At 38.1% G+C, this 18,262-nt stretch overlaps 1 protein-coding gene across 1 annotated transcript in view; it reads left to right on the plus strand.

Annotated features, from left to right (window-relative positions):
- The window catches only part of ptprr (protein tyrosine phosphatase receptor type R), a 261,788-nt gene that overhangs the window by 210,187 nt on the left and 33,339 nt on the right, over positions 1-18,262 (plus strand). Inside the window, exons 7-9 of the mRNA XM_039759911.1 lie at positions 3,523-3,709; positions 4,839-4,923; positions 10,458-10,537. Coding sequence (XP_039615845.1) covers positions 3,523-3,709; positions 4,839-4,923; positions 10,458-10,537 — 352 coding nt within the window. The remainder of the gene's footprint in view (positions 1-3,522; positions 3,710-4,838; positions 4,924-10,457; positions 10,538-18,262) is intronic.

Below are 18,262 nucleotides of genomic sequence, written 5' to 3' on the forward strand. Positions count from 1 at the left end.
TAATGAACGTATGCAAATGCTTCCAGACCAGACTAAATATAGTACTTTTATTCATGTGTCAATGACATTAATTTTGCAGAAAGTAAAATGCAGTTTGTTCTACAACTTTTTTTTTTGTTTCACTACCGATTCAGTTTCGTGAGAATTGTTTTGCTTATCACTACCTGCGACCATGATTTGCATTAAGCAGGTTTAGGGACGTGTGCATGTAAATCAATACCACAGCATATAGTGCAGCAGTTAGCCCAGCAGTCTCTCCGCTTCAAGATCCTGAGCTCAAATCCAGCCATCATGTGAAATTTGCAGAAGTACCATTACCAGCATGGAAATTCTCTGGCAAATTTTAGTTTTCTCACACGTTTGGCCATTAGCCTGTATGTTTTAGTGTGGAGATGTACAGTACAGGCCAAAAGTTTGGACAAACCTCCTCATTCAATGTGTTTTCTTTATTTTCATGACCATTTACATTGGTAGATTCTCACTGAAGGCATCAAAACTATGAATGAACACATGTGGAGTTATGTACTTAACAAAAAAAGGTGAAATAACTGAAAACATGTTTTATATTCTAGTTTCTTCAAAATAGCCACCCTTTGCTCTGATTACTGCTTTGCACACTCTTGGCATTCTCTCGATGAGCTTCAACTGGTAGTCACCTGCAATGGTTTTCACGTCACATGTGTGCCTTCTCAGGGTTATTTAGTGGAATTTCTTGCTTTATCAATGGGATTGGGACCAGCAGTTGTGTTGTGCAGAAGTCAGGTTAGTTGGACGATCATTTATTTTTCAACAGGACAATGACCCCAAACACACCTCCAGGCTGTGTAAGGGCTATTTGACCAAGAAGGAGAGTGATGGAGTGCTGTAAATGGTCATGAAAATAAAGAAAACACATTGAATGAGGAAGTGTGTCCAAACTTTTGGCCTGTACTGTAGTTGAATGGAAGGAAAGACTGCAGCCCTGTAGTGAAAAAAAATGGAATCAACAAAGAAGTGAACTGCCCTGAATGTGTAAGCATGGATAGAATAGCCACTGTACAAGCACAGAATTTATCATTATTTCTAAGGGCTTGTGCATCTTTTGTGTGAAACTTGTATGGTCTATCCATGTTTTTGTCTTTTCATCTCATAATTCATAGGCATGCTCATAGCTTCAGCTACATTTCATCAGAATGACATAGTATTTGGACACACAGTGTCCCATGGGGGTGTGACAGCTCTTGTGGAGGAGTACAGTTTGTTATCTTTAATTAGTCTTGTTTAAATGCTCTTTTGATTGTGTTAGCACAGTTGTGACCTGTTTTGTGCAATAAAGAAAGTAAATTGACTTTCTTTCATTAGCAAGGCACAACCATTATTAACTTCTATTCCGGGTTCAAAAACAGCCAAAACTACACAATGTTTCTAATAAACAAATTACTCTACTGTTGTTCTGCGAAAGGAAGATTATTCTTAATGTCTGAAGATTTCATACAAAGGTGTCCACTACTATCTTGAGAGAAAAGGGAAAACTGAATCTAATTAGGATAGAAAAAGAAGTGGAAAGTCCAGATTCACAAGATAATAAGCACATCTGAGTGCGGAGCTTGAGAAACACATTCCTTACAGGATAATATACACCAAATAACATCATTTTTAAACATGTACTAGGGATTTATGTACTAATTTATATCAGCAACATTCATATTTTTCAAATAGGCTTGAATTACTTTTTACAACATTATAATATTTTAGGGAGGTTCTTTCCAGGCTTCAATAAAACAGTCTATTTTTTAAAAATTTCAAAGGTCTTCATTTACTTTTCTTGGGTGCAAAATTTCTCGTTCAGGTTTAACCATGAACAAATTGAAATTAGCTGACGTTCTCAATGGGAAAGCACCTAAGAGCTGGAAACAAGTACTCTATTTTTTTAGATTTGCAAATAATTATTGCAGTTTCATGAAGAAAAGGACAAAAAAAAAAGTTTAGTTCAGTAAGAGTCAGTCAGTAAGTAAGAGCAACTGTTATTTCACTTATGAAGAAATTGTCTGAAGCACAACAATTTTTTGATTTACTGAAGAACTTGCTCATTTCAGCTTTCATTTTATTGTCTGTAGTGTTAGGGTGTTGAACTGTGTTACCAAGGTGGATTCAATGAGAAGTCAAGCAAAATGACATCTTTCATTGGCTAACTACAAAAATACAATATGAAAGCTTTCAAGGCAGCTCAGGCCTCTTTTTCAGGTAAGACTTAATGTAATGTAATTTAGATGTAATTACATCTCGCCTGAAGGAGGGCCTGAGTTCCCTCGAATGCTTACATATTGTATGTAATCTTTTTGGTTAGCCAATAAAATGTGCCATTTTGCTTCACTTCTCCTTTTATTCCATCTTAATACTCCATTAAATTTGAAGTAGTAGTTGATGCCTCCTGTATTAGAGTAGGAGCAGTACTTTCATAATGCTTTTCTGATGCTTGAAAAATTAATCTTTGTGCCTTCTTTGTAAAGATGCTCTTTACAGATCATTCAATGATGAAAACAGCCATGTTAGAACAGTTACATTATTGGTTGGATGGAACAGACTGTCCTTTGTTATATAGATGATTACATACATTTGGTGCATTTAAAGTCTGCACAATGATTTCATGTCAAGTGGGTCTTGCTTTTCAGTAGATTTGATTTTATTATTTTATACTGAGCAGGAGAGAAAATGTGACCTTTTAATCAAATTTAACCCTAATGATTATTTTTCTGGCTTTGCTCTTTATATGCACATGCTTTTTGATTTTGAATTCCATCTAGCTTATTGGGCTTTGGTGTCTTTCCCACCAGTAGTTTGGGGATACTTCTACCTATCCATCCTGCTAGTAGACTGTGGAAAGCCATGAGTAAGAATTTCATAACTGACTTTCCATCTTCTCAAAACTTTATAACTATCTTTGTGCTTGTAGACAGAGTTTTCAATGTATTTGTTCCCCTACATAAGTCACTCATAACAAAGTAATTACTGAAAATTTTCATCCCTGAGATTTTTCTTATACATAGATTTTTAAAATGTATATTTTCGAATTTAGTACCTCCATTTGCCTCAGTCTGGCAATTCTTTTGTACTAAATTAGCTTATAGCTCAATCAATCATTTCGATATTTTTCTAGAGACCAATGGGCAGGCTAAATGTGTCACTAGAGATTTAGAATTATTTGTATATGCACTAATTGCACATTTCAAACTGATTGCAAATCAGATTGGCAAAAGTCATCAGATGGGATTAAACCTTCTGAACCTTCTTCTTGATATCTAGTCTGGCTGAATGACTTATTATGTTACATGATAAGGCATTCAGTGTGGGAAAACCACTATGAAAAAACTTTAAGATGTCAGAAACCTCTCCCAAGCAGTTTGCTTACCAGAAATGCAGAGAGACTTCAGAATTTAACTTTGACCATTCAAAATTCTTGAGCATCTATTAATATAAATATGGTGAAGATGATCTAAATCTTATATATTTTTTTAAATGTTCTCTCTGTTTTATTGTTTTTAGACGAGGCTCAAATGTCTCCCTCACCCTGGACATGAGTGCCTTGGGAAGCGTAGAGCCCTTTGCTTCTGTGCCAACACCTCGTGAGAAAGTTACTGTGGAATACTTGCAGTCAGCCCACAGGGTCCTGAGCCGCCAGCAGTTGAGGGAGGTGGTTGCCAACACCCAGTCACTGCACTCGGAATTTGCGGTATGTTATTCATGGTCTATAAAATTGTTTTGCAGCCTTGCCATCATTTAAATACTTATTAGTTCGGAAGCTGGCTCAAAGGCTACAAAGGCACAAAGCTCCTAAAATCTACATCAGGCACAAACTATTCCAAATTTTCTGCTAAGGAACCTTTAGGTGTCACTCAGGGCTTTTAGGCAAGGCTGAGTAAAATCATTCTTATTTGCTTTATTTAATCTTGGTAAACCTTTCTCAAGGTTTCTTTATTCAATTCATGGTCATTGGAGACTTATCCCAAAAGCATTGAGTGTAAGGAACCAAGCCTGGGCGGTATTGTCCGAGGGCCTACTCACTCAACCTCAGATATGCTCAATTTAAAGTTATCCATTAAGCTAAACTGCACGTTTGGTGATTTGGAAGGAAAAATAGAGAGTAACCACAGGAGGACACTGGCAGACACAAGGAGAACATACATAGACAATAGCCAGGTGACTTTGAGATTTGACTCCAAAATGCTGTATGGCAGCAGCAGTAATGACTGCACCACTGTGCTCCTTAGTTGCTGTTTTTTATTTATTTATTTTTTGGTTGGAACCAGAGATGTAGGTAAGTGAAAGGGGAGATGAGGAAATCCAAAAAAAAACAAAAAAACAGTTAGGGTCTTTTGCCAGCTGAAGCCAGTGAGAATTATTAATAGCCAAACCCTCATTTTGATACAAAAGTTCTCTTGGAGGATGTAATGATGAGTGGGACTCTTCATTAAATTAGCTGAGACTCACACCAGCAGCAGTAGACAGCTGCAACTTCTTCATGCTTGTAAACCAAGCATCAGTCAATCATCGTTTTATGCAAGCATCATCCAAGTCACTTTACAAATTATATAAGAATGCAACTTATAGAACCATGGGATAACACAATAATAATGTCCAAAAGCAAAGATGTCATTAGTGAGTTGCGTTTGCACTGAATTGCTCTTTCAGTCATTCCTGTTTGATTCTTAGTTAAACTCCCAAAATTCCACAAGAATAGAAGTATTGCAAGTTTAGGTGAAATTACTGAAGTGCCAAAATGCCTTTTTCATACTTTAATTTTTTGCTTATTTTGCTTATTCTTAGAGAATTTTTAAACCATGTCCTTTTTTCATTTTCAGGAAATTCCCATGAACTTTGTTGACCCCAAAGAGCTGGACATTCCAAGTCATCGAACGAAAAACCGCTACACCAGCATCCTGCCAAGTAAGCCAAGTGAAGGATTTTTGTCAAACTTGTTGAATTTCTACTCTTGGATTACTGAAGTGGCCCCCTAGTGGCAAGTGGGTTATGATGTAGGGGCGTCCAACTCTAATCCTGGCAGTGACTGCAGGTTTTCATTCTATTTTCTCAATTAGAGACCTGTTTTTGAAGGTAATTATCAATTGTCATTCATTTTAATTTACTTCTTATTTAAGACTCAAACCTCTTAACTGTTTCTTTTATTTGTTAATTACAAGCCAAATATAATTAAATGCAAAACAATCTAACAAATGACCAACTAACCTGTGTCCCTCTTACAATATCAGAAAATAACAAAAGGTGAATGTCTCAGTAGTGTTGATCTGCTCAAGTTGTGGTCGAATGAGAGCAGCAACAAGCCATGGAATTAAATAATGAGTTAAATTAACAACAAGAATTAGCTTCTAATTAAGATGCACGCAGAGGCCCCCTAACTTAGCTGATCATACGTTGGCTCACTTCACATCTCTTTTTTTATTTGGCTGCAATTTAAAGAAAAAAGAAGCAATTCAGATGACTAAGTCTTATAAACAAAGGCAATTACAATGAAATGAAAAGAAGGTAATTAATAGCAGAAATTGGTTACTGCTTATAAAAGTGGAAGGAAAAGAAAACTGCAGCCACTGCGGCCCTCCAGGGTGGGAGCTGGGTACCCCTGATCTAAAGCATAAAGTTCTGATATCAAGGTTCAGTTTACATGACTATGAGTCAATCCTGCCCGTGTATACACTGTAGATTAATACAGTAAAGACAAATGAAATGGTGCTCACATTAGAAAGATGCTACATGCATACATAGAAAGATTTTCAAATTAATTTAAGGCACATCTATGTTACAATGGGCAGGAGATTATAGATTCATCCATTCCTAGTGTCATCCTCACAGCATTGCTTGCCAAATATGAACCATCTCTTGACAAGAGCAATATTGCTTAGCTGGGTCTCCACACACAGCTCCCAAGACAGAGATATTTTAGGGTTACTTGTTAGCCTGGTCTACATGTCTTTAGAGACATTGGAGGAAATCAAGCATCTCAACAAAAACACCCATAGACAATTGCAACAATGACAACTGAAACATCAGTCCCCACACACTCCATGTATTAACACAATTTGGATAAGCTGAATATTAAATTCACTGTCATATAAATAGTACAGTGAAATTCTTACATGCATGTGTCCCTTGGACTATTCTAAAAAGGATTATTGTGGTTAGTTTTTCTGCTTTGCAGTGCCAAAGACCTGGATTTATAGTATTTCACGGCTCAGTAACTGGATTAGTGGAGAGTGTGTTTTCTCCCCATGCCCCAGTTGTTTTTCTCTTAAGACTCTGTTTTCCAAGGATGTGTTTATTGACTATAATGCAACTCAGTACATGTGAACAGGGGTGTATATGTGCCCCCTAAGGATGATTGATATCCTATCCAAAAATGGTTATTGTTTTGGTTCTAAAGCTGCTATGATAGGCCTCAGCTCCCAACGTTCACAGACATAAGCGCTTCAGGAGATGGGTGAATGAAGGTTTTGTCCTTATCAGGAGTCTTCAGACAAGGCAAAATGACCATAGAGCAGGCCAGGGCCTTCCAGAAGACATTTACTCTAACTCAGCTGCTATCCCCAAATGCAACCAGCAGGATGTGGCGTATACAGGACCAAAAATGGGGAACTAGCTTCAAAAATTAAAAGATATAAAGGTTATAAACTATAAAAAATGTCTTACAACGGAGAAAGAAACTGTAAAACACTGGCTTGTGAAAACAAGCCAAATGAAGAATCTTTATGAATGAAAATATTTATTACAGAAATGAAAAATATAAGCAAAATGCTCAAAACAAGAAAGAATCTGCCTAATAGGTAATTCAAAGATACAATTCAATGCACAATCCAATTTAGAAAACAAAGGAGATATTCCAGAACCCTGTAATGTGTCCATTTCAGCCCTTCCTTGTTGAATTTACTGGTATGTTTAGAGTCATTGTCTTATTGCAAGGTCCATTTTGAGTGGAGCATCAATATTCTGAGAGATGGTCTCACATTGTCCTCAAGCATCTTCAAGCAATGGAGAATTCATAATGGATTCTATGATGGGGAGCTGCGCAGGCCCTAATTTAGCAGAGCAGCCACAAACCATAACACTTCCAACACCATGCTTTGCAGATGGTATCATGTTTTTCTGGTCAAATAGTACTGTTGTGAAATGACTTTATCTTTGCTTGATCTTTCCAAACCAGATTGTTCCAGAAATCCTGGTCTTTGCCTAGGTGTTAATGGGCAAACTTAATTTTGTCCTGGTGTCCTCCTGGCACACCTTCCATGTAGATCTAATTTGTATAGCCACTTTCTAATTGGTGGATTCATACACTGCAACAGTGACAAGAGCTACCTGTAGATGAAATGCTGGGATTCTTAGAGACTTCTTTTAGCACCTAACATTCTGCTCTCGGGCTGAACTTTTGCTGGGAAAATCTGTTTTGTTGTTTGAAATCTCTTTTATTTGTAGATGCTCTTCCAGACAGTAGAATGGTCAATTTCAAGTTGTCTGGAGATCTTTGTAAAGTTCCTTCCTAGACTCATACGCGTAGCTATCTAGAATCTTGTATCTGACAACCCCCGTGAGCTCTTGTGATCTTAGAATGGGGATAACACACACTTCAACAAACAAAGCTCAATATTTGACATCTAAAAAATGCAATTTCAGACAAGATCCTCTGTAATGATGCAGTCATTTGTACCTGATTCAAATGTTTTGGTATATGAGCTAGTGATAAATGCAGGAGTATACTTGCATTTTCCACATGTGAAATTTGCATCTATATTTATTTAAGTTATAGATTGGGCTACAAGATGTACATGTGGCATGATGTTATTATACCGCCTTCATCTAGGGATATCGTTTAATTGTCTCGATATGTTCACATTTGTTAGAAAAGAAAACAAATAGGGTGTACTTATTTCTTTAGACTGCTGTTTGTTGGGTAAGTGAACAGTGCCTGGAGTTGTGTGGAGCAAGCCATTTTCCATATAATATTATTTAGCCCCTTTAAGAATGAAACCATTCTCAGACCTTTGACATGTATAATGTAACTATTGTCACATTCTACAATTTGAGAATTGGTGATTTAATAAACATCATAGTGAGTGAGTGGTGTGAACTAAATCTGGCTAATGTAAGATTGTATATAGATTCTTCAAAAATAAAGACTATACCCTTTATATATTTACTGTAACTGTTCACATATCACTACATCATGAGCATTGCTGGGTTATTGAACACTAGACGAAACCAGTGACAAAGATCTAGGGACATCTTGATAATGCAACATATGTTTCCTTCCATAATGTAAAAAATTGGAGCCTCCTTACAGGTACAGTTTAAATGTTGCTTATTTTTTACACAGTGAGCACTGGTCTACCACATGAGGGGGTTACAGAATGTGACAGGGGCAGGGACTGAATCATCAGTTGACTCTTTATAGTCAAGCATTCATTCTTTAAAGCATCTCCCTACAGAACACCATCCAAAGATGTTACACAAGTAAAGGCCACCTTTGTATGGATGCACAGTGACCTTGGCTTTGCAACTTAAGCTGCAAGAGGTTCAATAACACATTCATATTGAATAGAAAAGAAAATGAATAAACAAAAGACTTTCACTTGAAATAAAACAAACTTGCCTTGCTGTATTTATTGAGCTTCCAGAGTGAAACCCATTACATTAGGAGAGCTTGCCTGAAGAAGGGACCTGAGATGCATGAAAAGCTTGCATATTGTAATATTTTTAGTTAGCCAATAAAAAGGTGTCATTTTGCTTGACTTTTCATTACATCCATAATGGCTAACACGGTACCCCTAACCTAACCGGTAACCCGTTGTATACAGTATAGTACAACTTATTTAGTGTTTTTATAATGACTTACCAGAGTAAGTCATTATATGGGTATGACGTTAATCTGCATCCAGCCTTGCATGTAGGCCCTCCAACCTGCAGGGAAAAACCGGGGGGTTGGTGGCAGAATTGGCACTCCAGCCACCATAAAAAAACTCACATTGTTTCATTCCATCTGAACTAGTGTGGTGCTGAGTTGTCACCCATTGCATGGTTGCACTTAGTTCCTAATCTGGGATCGTGAGTTAGTTCATCATGTGGTGGGTGCAGCAATGTGCTGTATCAGCGCATGCTCCTAACCTCTCTCTCCTCTCTTACAAAGTCACAAACAACATCTTTGTTCTTTACAGTACAACACCTCCCCTTTCACTTGAAATTTCTGTTTGGTAAAATTTCTGGGTTTAAATTCCACTTGCACTGTAGTCCATACTAATTTTTCCCAAGGCAGGAAATTCACTCAGCTCAAGTAAACTCACTGCTATGATAAACATTTGCTATAATACTTTTTCACATGGCAAAACACAATCAGTTGTGGAAAGGAACAAAAAGAAACAACAATTCTTTTTTCAGCTGATGTGGAATGAAGACTAAACACCACATTCTCCTAGACTAAACATTAATCCACAGGGTAGAGGAGTACTTTTGAGATGCAGACCTAAAGCTGATAGTAACTGGGTTTGATAGATGCCACAGTGCTGACATGGTGGTCTAGTGGTTGGCACTGCTTCCTCCCAGCACTAGGAGTCTGGATTCTAAATCCAGCCTGCTGCATGTGTATATAGAGTTTGTATGTTCTTCCTACATTTGTAGTTTTTCTTCTAGTAGTCAGGTTAAAGTATTTGTATGAGTACAGGTTAGCTTTTCTTGCTCTCTCAATTCACCCTGTATAAGTGAGTGTGGGAGTGTGTTTGAGAATGCTCTGTGATGGACTGCTATAGGCATCAGTACCCAAAGACTCTGAATTCACATAACATAACATGATATTCTCAAAACAATCTAATCCAGTGATCACAGAGACCAGAGCCAATGCTAGCAGCATACACTACAAGGTAGGAACTGACACTAGATGGGATATCACTCTATTGCATGGTCCACACACACACACCAATTCATGTTTTGCAAATTTAGGATCACCAGTGAACCTATCCTGTAACAACATCAGATTTCTAGCCACCATAAATACAGATGGACCTTGGGGGACTAGAGCTCATCTTGGCAGGATCATGTGCAAGGTAGGAAGTAGCCCTAAAATGGGGCAGCAGGCCATCTTATGACCCACTTATACACTTTACCACGTGTGGTCAATTAGAGTCACCAGTTAGTCTAATGTGTAAGCCCTGAAGGGTGTGGAAGGGAAACACATGTACCCAGAAGAAACCTACGCAGACATGACGAGAACACGTAATCCCCACAGAAGCTGCACCTGTGAATAGGATGGAAACCCAGGATGCCTGATCACGAGGCAGCACTATGCTGCTTGATTGTGTATTCTGTATACTAAAATGTCATTTTATATTATCTTACAACACAAGATGTTTTAAATACTACTTCGCTACTTTTGCAATTTGAGCTCTCTGATAACATATTTTTAAACTTTGTCTTCATATTTAAAGATCCACGGACTAGAGTGCGTCTGAAAAATAAGTCTGAGAGCGACCCACTGGCCAGTTACATAAATGCTAATTATATCAGGGTAAGTGCACATCTTTTCTGTCACTTTGGTTACTTATGATGTATTATACCTGAACAGTGCTTATTTTCTCTTTATGTGGATAACAGGATAATAGTTTTTGTTTTAGGCAGCAGTGTGGTACAGTTTTTATCACTATTACTTTTCAGTCCTTGACACTAGAGGTCAATACTCAAAGTCATTACTTCCTAGGTGGAGTTTGACTATTCATGCTGTGTTTGCAGAGATGGTCCATGTGCTTTAGTTACCCCCCTTCCCAAGACTTGCATGTTGGGTTAAGTGGCGATTCTAATCTAGCCTATTGTGAGGGTGTCCTGCTGTCAACATCTGGAAACCTATAAAAGGCGAAGGTCGTATTTTTACCAATTCATGAAAACTTCAGTATAAGTCCTAAAACTCTTGTGTGGAAACATAGTAATTAAGTTTACAAGTACACTGCTAAAAAAATTAAGGGAATACTTAAATCACACAGCAGATCTCAATGAACAAAATATTCAAGAGGAAAATCTTTAACGAGTAATACTGAGTAATTCATTGAGAATAAAATGATGTAACAATGGTCAGTGGAAACCAAACTTGCCAACCCTCTGAGGGCTAGATTCAACATCACACTGAAAATCAAAGTCAAAAATTGAAATCACAGCCTCATCCAACTAGTGTGAATTTTATCATGGCAACTCATAATGTGGTGTGCATGCCCCCCACATACCTGTATGGACTCCTGACAATGTCTGGGCATGCTACTGATGATACAGTGAGTGGATCAGAACATCAATCTTTTCCTGGGCAGTCTGTGGTTATACTTGGTGGCACTGGATGCATAATATCCCAGAGGTTCTCAGTTGGATTCAGGTCTGGGGAAGGTGCAGGCCAGCCAATGACATAAATGCCTTCATCATTCAGGAATTGCCTACACACTCTTGCCATGTTCTGCACCAGGAGGAACCCAGGGCCCACTACATCAGTGTAAGGTCTGACATTGGCCCTGAGAATTTCATCCAGGTACCTAACAGCAGTCAGGGTACTGTTGACTAGCATGTGGAGGTCTGTGCAACACTCCAAGGATATGCCTCCCTAGACCATGCTGGATAATGATGCAGGCTGCATAATGTTCACCACAGTCTCTCCAGACTCTTTCATGTCTGTCACATGTGCTCAGTGTGAACCTGCTCTCAACTGTGAGGAAAATGGGGTGCCAGTGATAGAGCTGTCAATTGTGGTATTCTCTGGTGAATACCAAATGAGCTGCATGGTAATGAGCTGTGTGCACAGGTCATTTGGCATTCACCAGATAATGCTTTTCCCTGTTCAGCTCTCCTAATGTAATGGCCCATCTCCTGGTATTTCCTCCATGCTCTTGAGACTGTACTGGGAGATACAGCAAACCTTCTAGAGGAGCTGGGTAATCTGTGAAACCTGCTGCAAGTACTACCTCATACAGCCAGTAGTGACAAGAACACTAGCAAAATGCAAAACTAGAGAAGAATCAGTCAGGAAGGATAAGGAGAGAGCAATTGTCTCTCAACATCACCTGCAAAACCCTTCCCTTTTTGGGGGTTATGTTGTTGTTGCCTCTCCAGGTCTCCTGTTGTCACTTTCCTTTGCACTAAAGCAGGTGACGTTGATTCACAATTCACTTATGCTTTATAACTGGACAGACTGATATCCCTAAAGCTTCATTGACTTGGTGTTAGACTGTCATGATTAAGTGTTCCCTTCATTTTTTGAACAGTATAGTTGGCTTTAGGGCCGGATTAAGAGTCTATGGTGTTCCATGGCATCAGTACCTCTGGTGCCCCTGTATGCACAAAAAAAACTTAAAAAGATGGAAATATTGAAATATTAAAAATGGGCCTTCATCAGGGAACAACTAATAGGTTACAATCTACAGATTTTCTGCAGCAATTACAGTAAAGTAAGTCTTACAAGTTGAAGCAAACAATTTGCACAGGGTTCCCAACTTCTGTAGATTACTTACAAATCCTCTATCTGTCTTAAAGCAGAGTTGGAGCAGTCTGCACCCAAATAATCAGATTGTGATTCAGACATATGCATGTAATACTCCAATCTTCACCTCGTCAAGTAAGCGAACCAGCCACCGTGGTGCATCATCAGAGGTTTTGCCTCGGGTGCTGACATCCGAGGTTTCAACCCCATAAGGGGATGCAAAAAGAAAACACACTTGACGAGCCCCAGTTAGGGCGAAACACATGTCATGTATTCTTTGAATTATTTGACAGGTACTGTATAATGTATCTTTCATCTGCTTCTCACAAGTGAGAAGACATAGCTGATGTCTGCCAAATAGCCGACCAACCACAAGCATTACCTGCGATATATATATTGCATTTGTGTGTGCATATTTTAAAAAAACATGTGGTTTAACCATTTCCATGTAACTAAGCAACCAAAAACCAAAATGATTATTTTGTTCTGGTAACTCACAAAGCCCTTGTGAATGAGCTATTAGGTGGTAAAGTGGTATGAGAGAGAGAGAGCCAATTCGAAACAGGAGATGATTAGGGGGATAGAATGACTCGGCCATGGAGGGCAATTTAGCCTGGACATCGGGATGCACCCTGCTGTTTACAATGGATGCTGAGGGATCTTTTATGACCACAGAAAGTCAGGACTTCAGTTTTATGTCTCATATGAAGGGTGGTACTGTTTTTACAGCACAGGTGTCCCATTAACTGCACGGGCATTGGGATCCACATTCAGACCACAGGGTAAGTGCCCCCTGCTGGCCTCACCAACACCTCTTCCAGCAGCAACCCAAGCTTTTCCTATCCAAGTAGAGGTTAGTCCCGAATATACTTAGATTCAGATAAATGATGTCTTCTGAAGTGCATGTGGTATGGCCACTGGATGACTGCAAACCCTTGCCTAGGAGATGAAAATCGAATAAAGAACAAGCAAAGAACCTTTATAAATAAAAGTTTTATTTAAATAAATATTCTGCAACAAAAAAAAGCATGGAAATACAAGGGCACGAAAGAACTTGCCTAAAAAAGACAATCCAGTCACACAAAATTCACAATCAAAAAGAAAAGTCAAAAATAAAGCAAAAAGGTCAAAAATCCAGTAAAAACAAAGAAATAGCAATAGCGAAACAGAAACAATCACCAACCACCAAGCACTTACAAATAAACAGTGAAGAAATTCCCATGAACCTTTATAGAAATGGAAGCAGTCCCTCAGTGGAGAATGACAGGTGGCCCCGCCTCTTACGGTTCCACCAACAAAATACAAGGAACCTCGATGATCAAGTACCCCCACACAGAAACCAAACTAGTAACTAAACTGACAAAAAATACATAATTATGTAAAGAATAAAACATGAATAACAATATTAGCATAACATATAATCAATAAATCATTAAAAGTGAATGAAAAAGACATAAAAAGGAATTTAAACACAAGTCAGTAGGGGAACCCTGACTTAAACATAACACTGCACAGTCCAAAAATGGGGCAGGAACTAACAATAATACATATAAGAAGGAGAGTGGGAACAACCATAAAACACGAGAGCCAAGCAAAAACAAACACAATTCCTATCCATCTTGAAAGTGAAGGAATTCAAAAAATACAAACCAGAAATAGTGCCTTAATTCAAGAGCCAAGGATCAAAACCAAAGAATCTATATAAATAAATAAATAAAATCCACAGTGGAAATATTGAGGAACAACTCTCAGTGCTGAAGCAGTCCTCCTATTGTCTGATTTGTACATTGCAGCGGGAGTGGTTCCTCAGCAGTAGTAGTTGATGGACCCACCCATCTAAGCTCAAAATACAAAATACAGAAAACATAATTTATAGGAGAAGCCACCAAAAATAAACATCATTTAAAAACTCAGAAACTATTAATTAATGGAAAAGATCAATCAAAACATAAAACATCAAATAATACAGAAACAGAATCAATAATATCTACAAAATTATATTTAAGTGACAACAAGACAATTAAATAAATGGAAAACATGGTTGAGCCAGGAATATAACCCTGCAAGAACCATGATGCTAACCCAAAATGACATTCACCTTCAGCATTTGAAGACAATCACCCACAGCACAAAGCAAGACAAGGACAAATAAATACAATTGAAGGTTATACCAACTTTGACTCTGGAAACTCTTAACTCATTTTGAATCTAAAAGCATTATACTTGTCTGTCATTTAGTTTGCATACAAATCCAATAAGCGCCAGCATCACTGTTGTGGGGTGTGCAGTCCAACACAACTTTGTAACTGAATGGGATGTTCCACCTCTTCAATGGCCAATTGTTTTGTTAGGCACTGATATTTTGTGTTTATAGCTTTTACGTGCAGAAATATTTAAAGGTGAGGGTTTGCAGATGTTTCATTGTCTGGACTCCACTTAAAAAACAAGTGAAAAACTGCCTCTTACAACAAGAGTAAAGTTTGTTGAGAATATCCCGCTCCTGATTTAATTTCTTATAACTTCACTTTTTGTTTTGTCCTATTACAAAAGATTACATGAGCAAATGACCCCACTTGTCTTTAGTGTTCCTTTATGGATAGCTTATTTCAACTTCTGCCCCTAAGAAAAATAAATACTTCCGATACACTCTTTTATGGCTTGACGTGACTTACACAGTATATATGAAGGAACTTATGTGAAGTGATGTAGTAGCTAATATTGGAAAAGTGTCTAGTGGGTAAAGTAACACTGAATTAAGAAGGAATCTGAAGTAATGTCGTTTGCATGCATAGAGATCCCAGCAGGTATGTATTCTCTGTTTTTATTAAGGAGCATTTAAGTCATTTCGATGCATTACAGACAAAACAGACAATTGATGGTAGTAGTTGAATCATCCCTTCCTGGCTATCCAATTTTCATTTCATGAAAATATGTCAAAGGAAGCAATTTTAATATTGCGTCTAATTCTGGAGATCATGCTACAAATGAGACATACAGTAGCTGAAGATGTAAGAGAAGGGTCTGTCTCACTCTGGCAAGCTATGGCAACAAGATATATACAGTTCTGAAAAAATAAGGCTGTATGGGAACATAATGCATACATTGTCAAAGGCATCAAAGTTGATCCGTCACTATTTATTTAAATAGTGCATCAGATAATCAAAAGGGCCTAAATAAAACTGTGAACAGGACAGAAACAAAGAAACATCTCTTTATACACTGAAATCTGGAACAAAGATTGAATTCACATTGTTCCAGTCATGTTGCAAATGTGATGGTTTCTAAAAGATGCCTGGTTAAAGATAGTAAATAGTTAAATGAGCTTCATAGAGTAAGTATTTTTTCTTGTTTCAATTTGTTTTTATATTTTACCGAGGCAAAGGACAGTCTGCAAGTTCACTTTGTCCATTTGACTCTCTGCTCTTCCTGCACTTACTTTTTACAATATGACTCATGCCTGAGGTGTGATTGGAATCCAGGGACAAAGGACAAGGAAAACTTCAAGGGCTAAGGAAATTCATTCTTAGGTCAGGAAAGGCTAGTCTGTGGGATCTGGCTGACTGGAATTCTGGGGATAATTTGCTGTAGACAATGCTCTGGATTGTTACAATAGAGAGGGTAATGATGGGAGCATGTCGGGATGGTGGGCCAGTATAGCTACATGGTTTATTAAGTATGAATATTGAGAGAGGAAGTAGGTAGCCCAAAAGCTAATCTTGGTGTTTAGTCCTTTATGTGGTTTAATGAGATGATAGTAACACAGAGAAATCAAGAGACAGCAGAAATGTGGGATTTTATAGAGAAATGGCTTGAGGAAGGGAGGAAAGTTCAAGTTCAAGTTTACTGTCACGGTAGAGTGAGATTCTTGTGCATCACCCACAGGCTAGTGAAAGTAATACAGCACCATGTATCTGACAGCACTCTACACTGTTGAGTAGCCTTATGACCTGGGGATACAAGTTGACTATCCAAAATGACTCAGACCTTTAACGATACTTTTTGCTATTCTCAGACCACATATTTTATATATGTTGTGGCAAAGACACTATATAGGTGTCGACCCGACACCGACTGATAGCAGAGGCACATATAAAAATGAAACAAAGGATTTTATTTTTGTCTTCAGCTGTGGGGCACGTCTTCCCTGTGTCCCTCAGCTACAGCACAGTACCAATAACACACTCTTTTTTCTCCTCCTCTCCTCCTAGGCAGCTTTGTCCTCTTCCTCCTCCAGACTCTGGCGCCTTGATTAGTGGCTGCAGGCTGTTCTTATAGCCCACCCAGAAGTGCTTCAGGTGATAATTAACCCAATTCAGGCTGCACTTCCAGCCCCCACAAGCTTGTTAAGTTGTGCATCTCCTCTGGGTGGTGGCCACGGAGCTCAACAGGGCTGAGCCCTGAAGTCCCAGGCCTGTGGCCCTAATGTAACCCAGGAGGGCTGCCACCACATGTTCCGGGGGAAGTAGTGTGCATCCCATGGCTATTCCCAGCGTCCGCCACAATGTCCTGAACAGAACAAGGAGCTGTGCGCCAGCTTCAATGCCCTCTGCAATCATGAGCTAAGTAGGTTCTGTGCCAGGATGAAATGCAGTCAGAGAGAACAAACTCAAATATGCATCTATAAATATTGGTGAGCATACTGGGAGACAGCTGAGCTTTCTCCAGAGGAAGTAAAGGCAATGGAGAGTCAAATTGTCTGTCATGAAATGAAGGCCAGAAAATTACAATAAGAAAAGGAGGTGAAATAAGGGGCAGAGCTTATAGGAGAAGCTGTCCCTCTGATATACCACTAATAGAGTAACACCTTCTGAGGCTAATGTGTGCATTAATCTGTTGTGAACCTCTACTATTATCAACTCACCATTTTGAAATAAAAGTGTTCTCTTTATCTCTTGATCTGACAACTGTGTATAATGATATCTGTGCCACATTAATTACTCAAATTTTAAACCCCTTCTTACATCTCTCTCTGTCAGTGCATGCAGTTGTCTTGTTTTTTTTTTTTAATTAAATTAAAAAAATGTTTTCTGAGGCTACATGGAAAATAATGTGATAAAAATGAGAGAAAGCATTTTCCCATCTGTAAATGTGCTGCAGATTATACTCAGGTGTACCATTTAAGAGTATGCCAATAACCCAACAGCTGCAATAGCCTAAAAACAGTGTGTTCACTAAAAACAATAACTGATTTTACTTGATTAGGAAGGAAAAAAGGGGGAAGCGACTCCACTCTACAATAAATCAAAAATGTTCTGCTACTTTTAACAAATGATTGAATGCTTCATAAACATCCTAAGATGCTCTATTATATAGTAATAATAATTATTACAGTAAGCATATGTTTATTTTTCAACATAAACTTTCCTATTGCATTTGTAATTATTGTATAGTACAATTTGCACATATGTAGGAGCTTAATGAAAACAAACATTAAAATTATGTAAAAAATATATTTAAAATATATCATAATATATCAAAATATTTTAAAATTATGGATACTCTACCTTTTAAAATGTTTCTGGATAACAAACATTATTAAATGCAATTTATAATATGCAGATTGAATGATATCCCATGCCAAAGATTGGGCTTCCTGTTGTGGTTTCCACTGAGATGAAAGTGACAAAGGAAAGTGAACCACTTATCTGATAACAACTATCTTGGGAAGGAAGAGGTTTGATTACTTTAATTATAAGAATGTGAAGTGTCTCATTTGGAATAAACATTCACTGGTGAGCTTTTGACATTTGTGGACAGCTAAACATTAAAATACTGATAAGA

Source organism: Polypterus senegalus, chromosome 8 (genome assembly GCF_016835505.1).
Source record: "Polypterus senegalus isolate Bchr_013 chromosome 8, ASM1683550v1, whole genome shotgun sequence".
NCBI lineage: Eukaryota > Metazoa > Chordata > Cladistia > Polypteriformes > Polypteridae > Polypterus > Polypterus senegalus.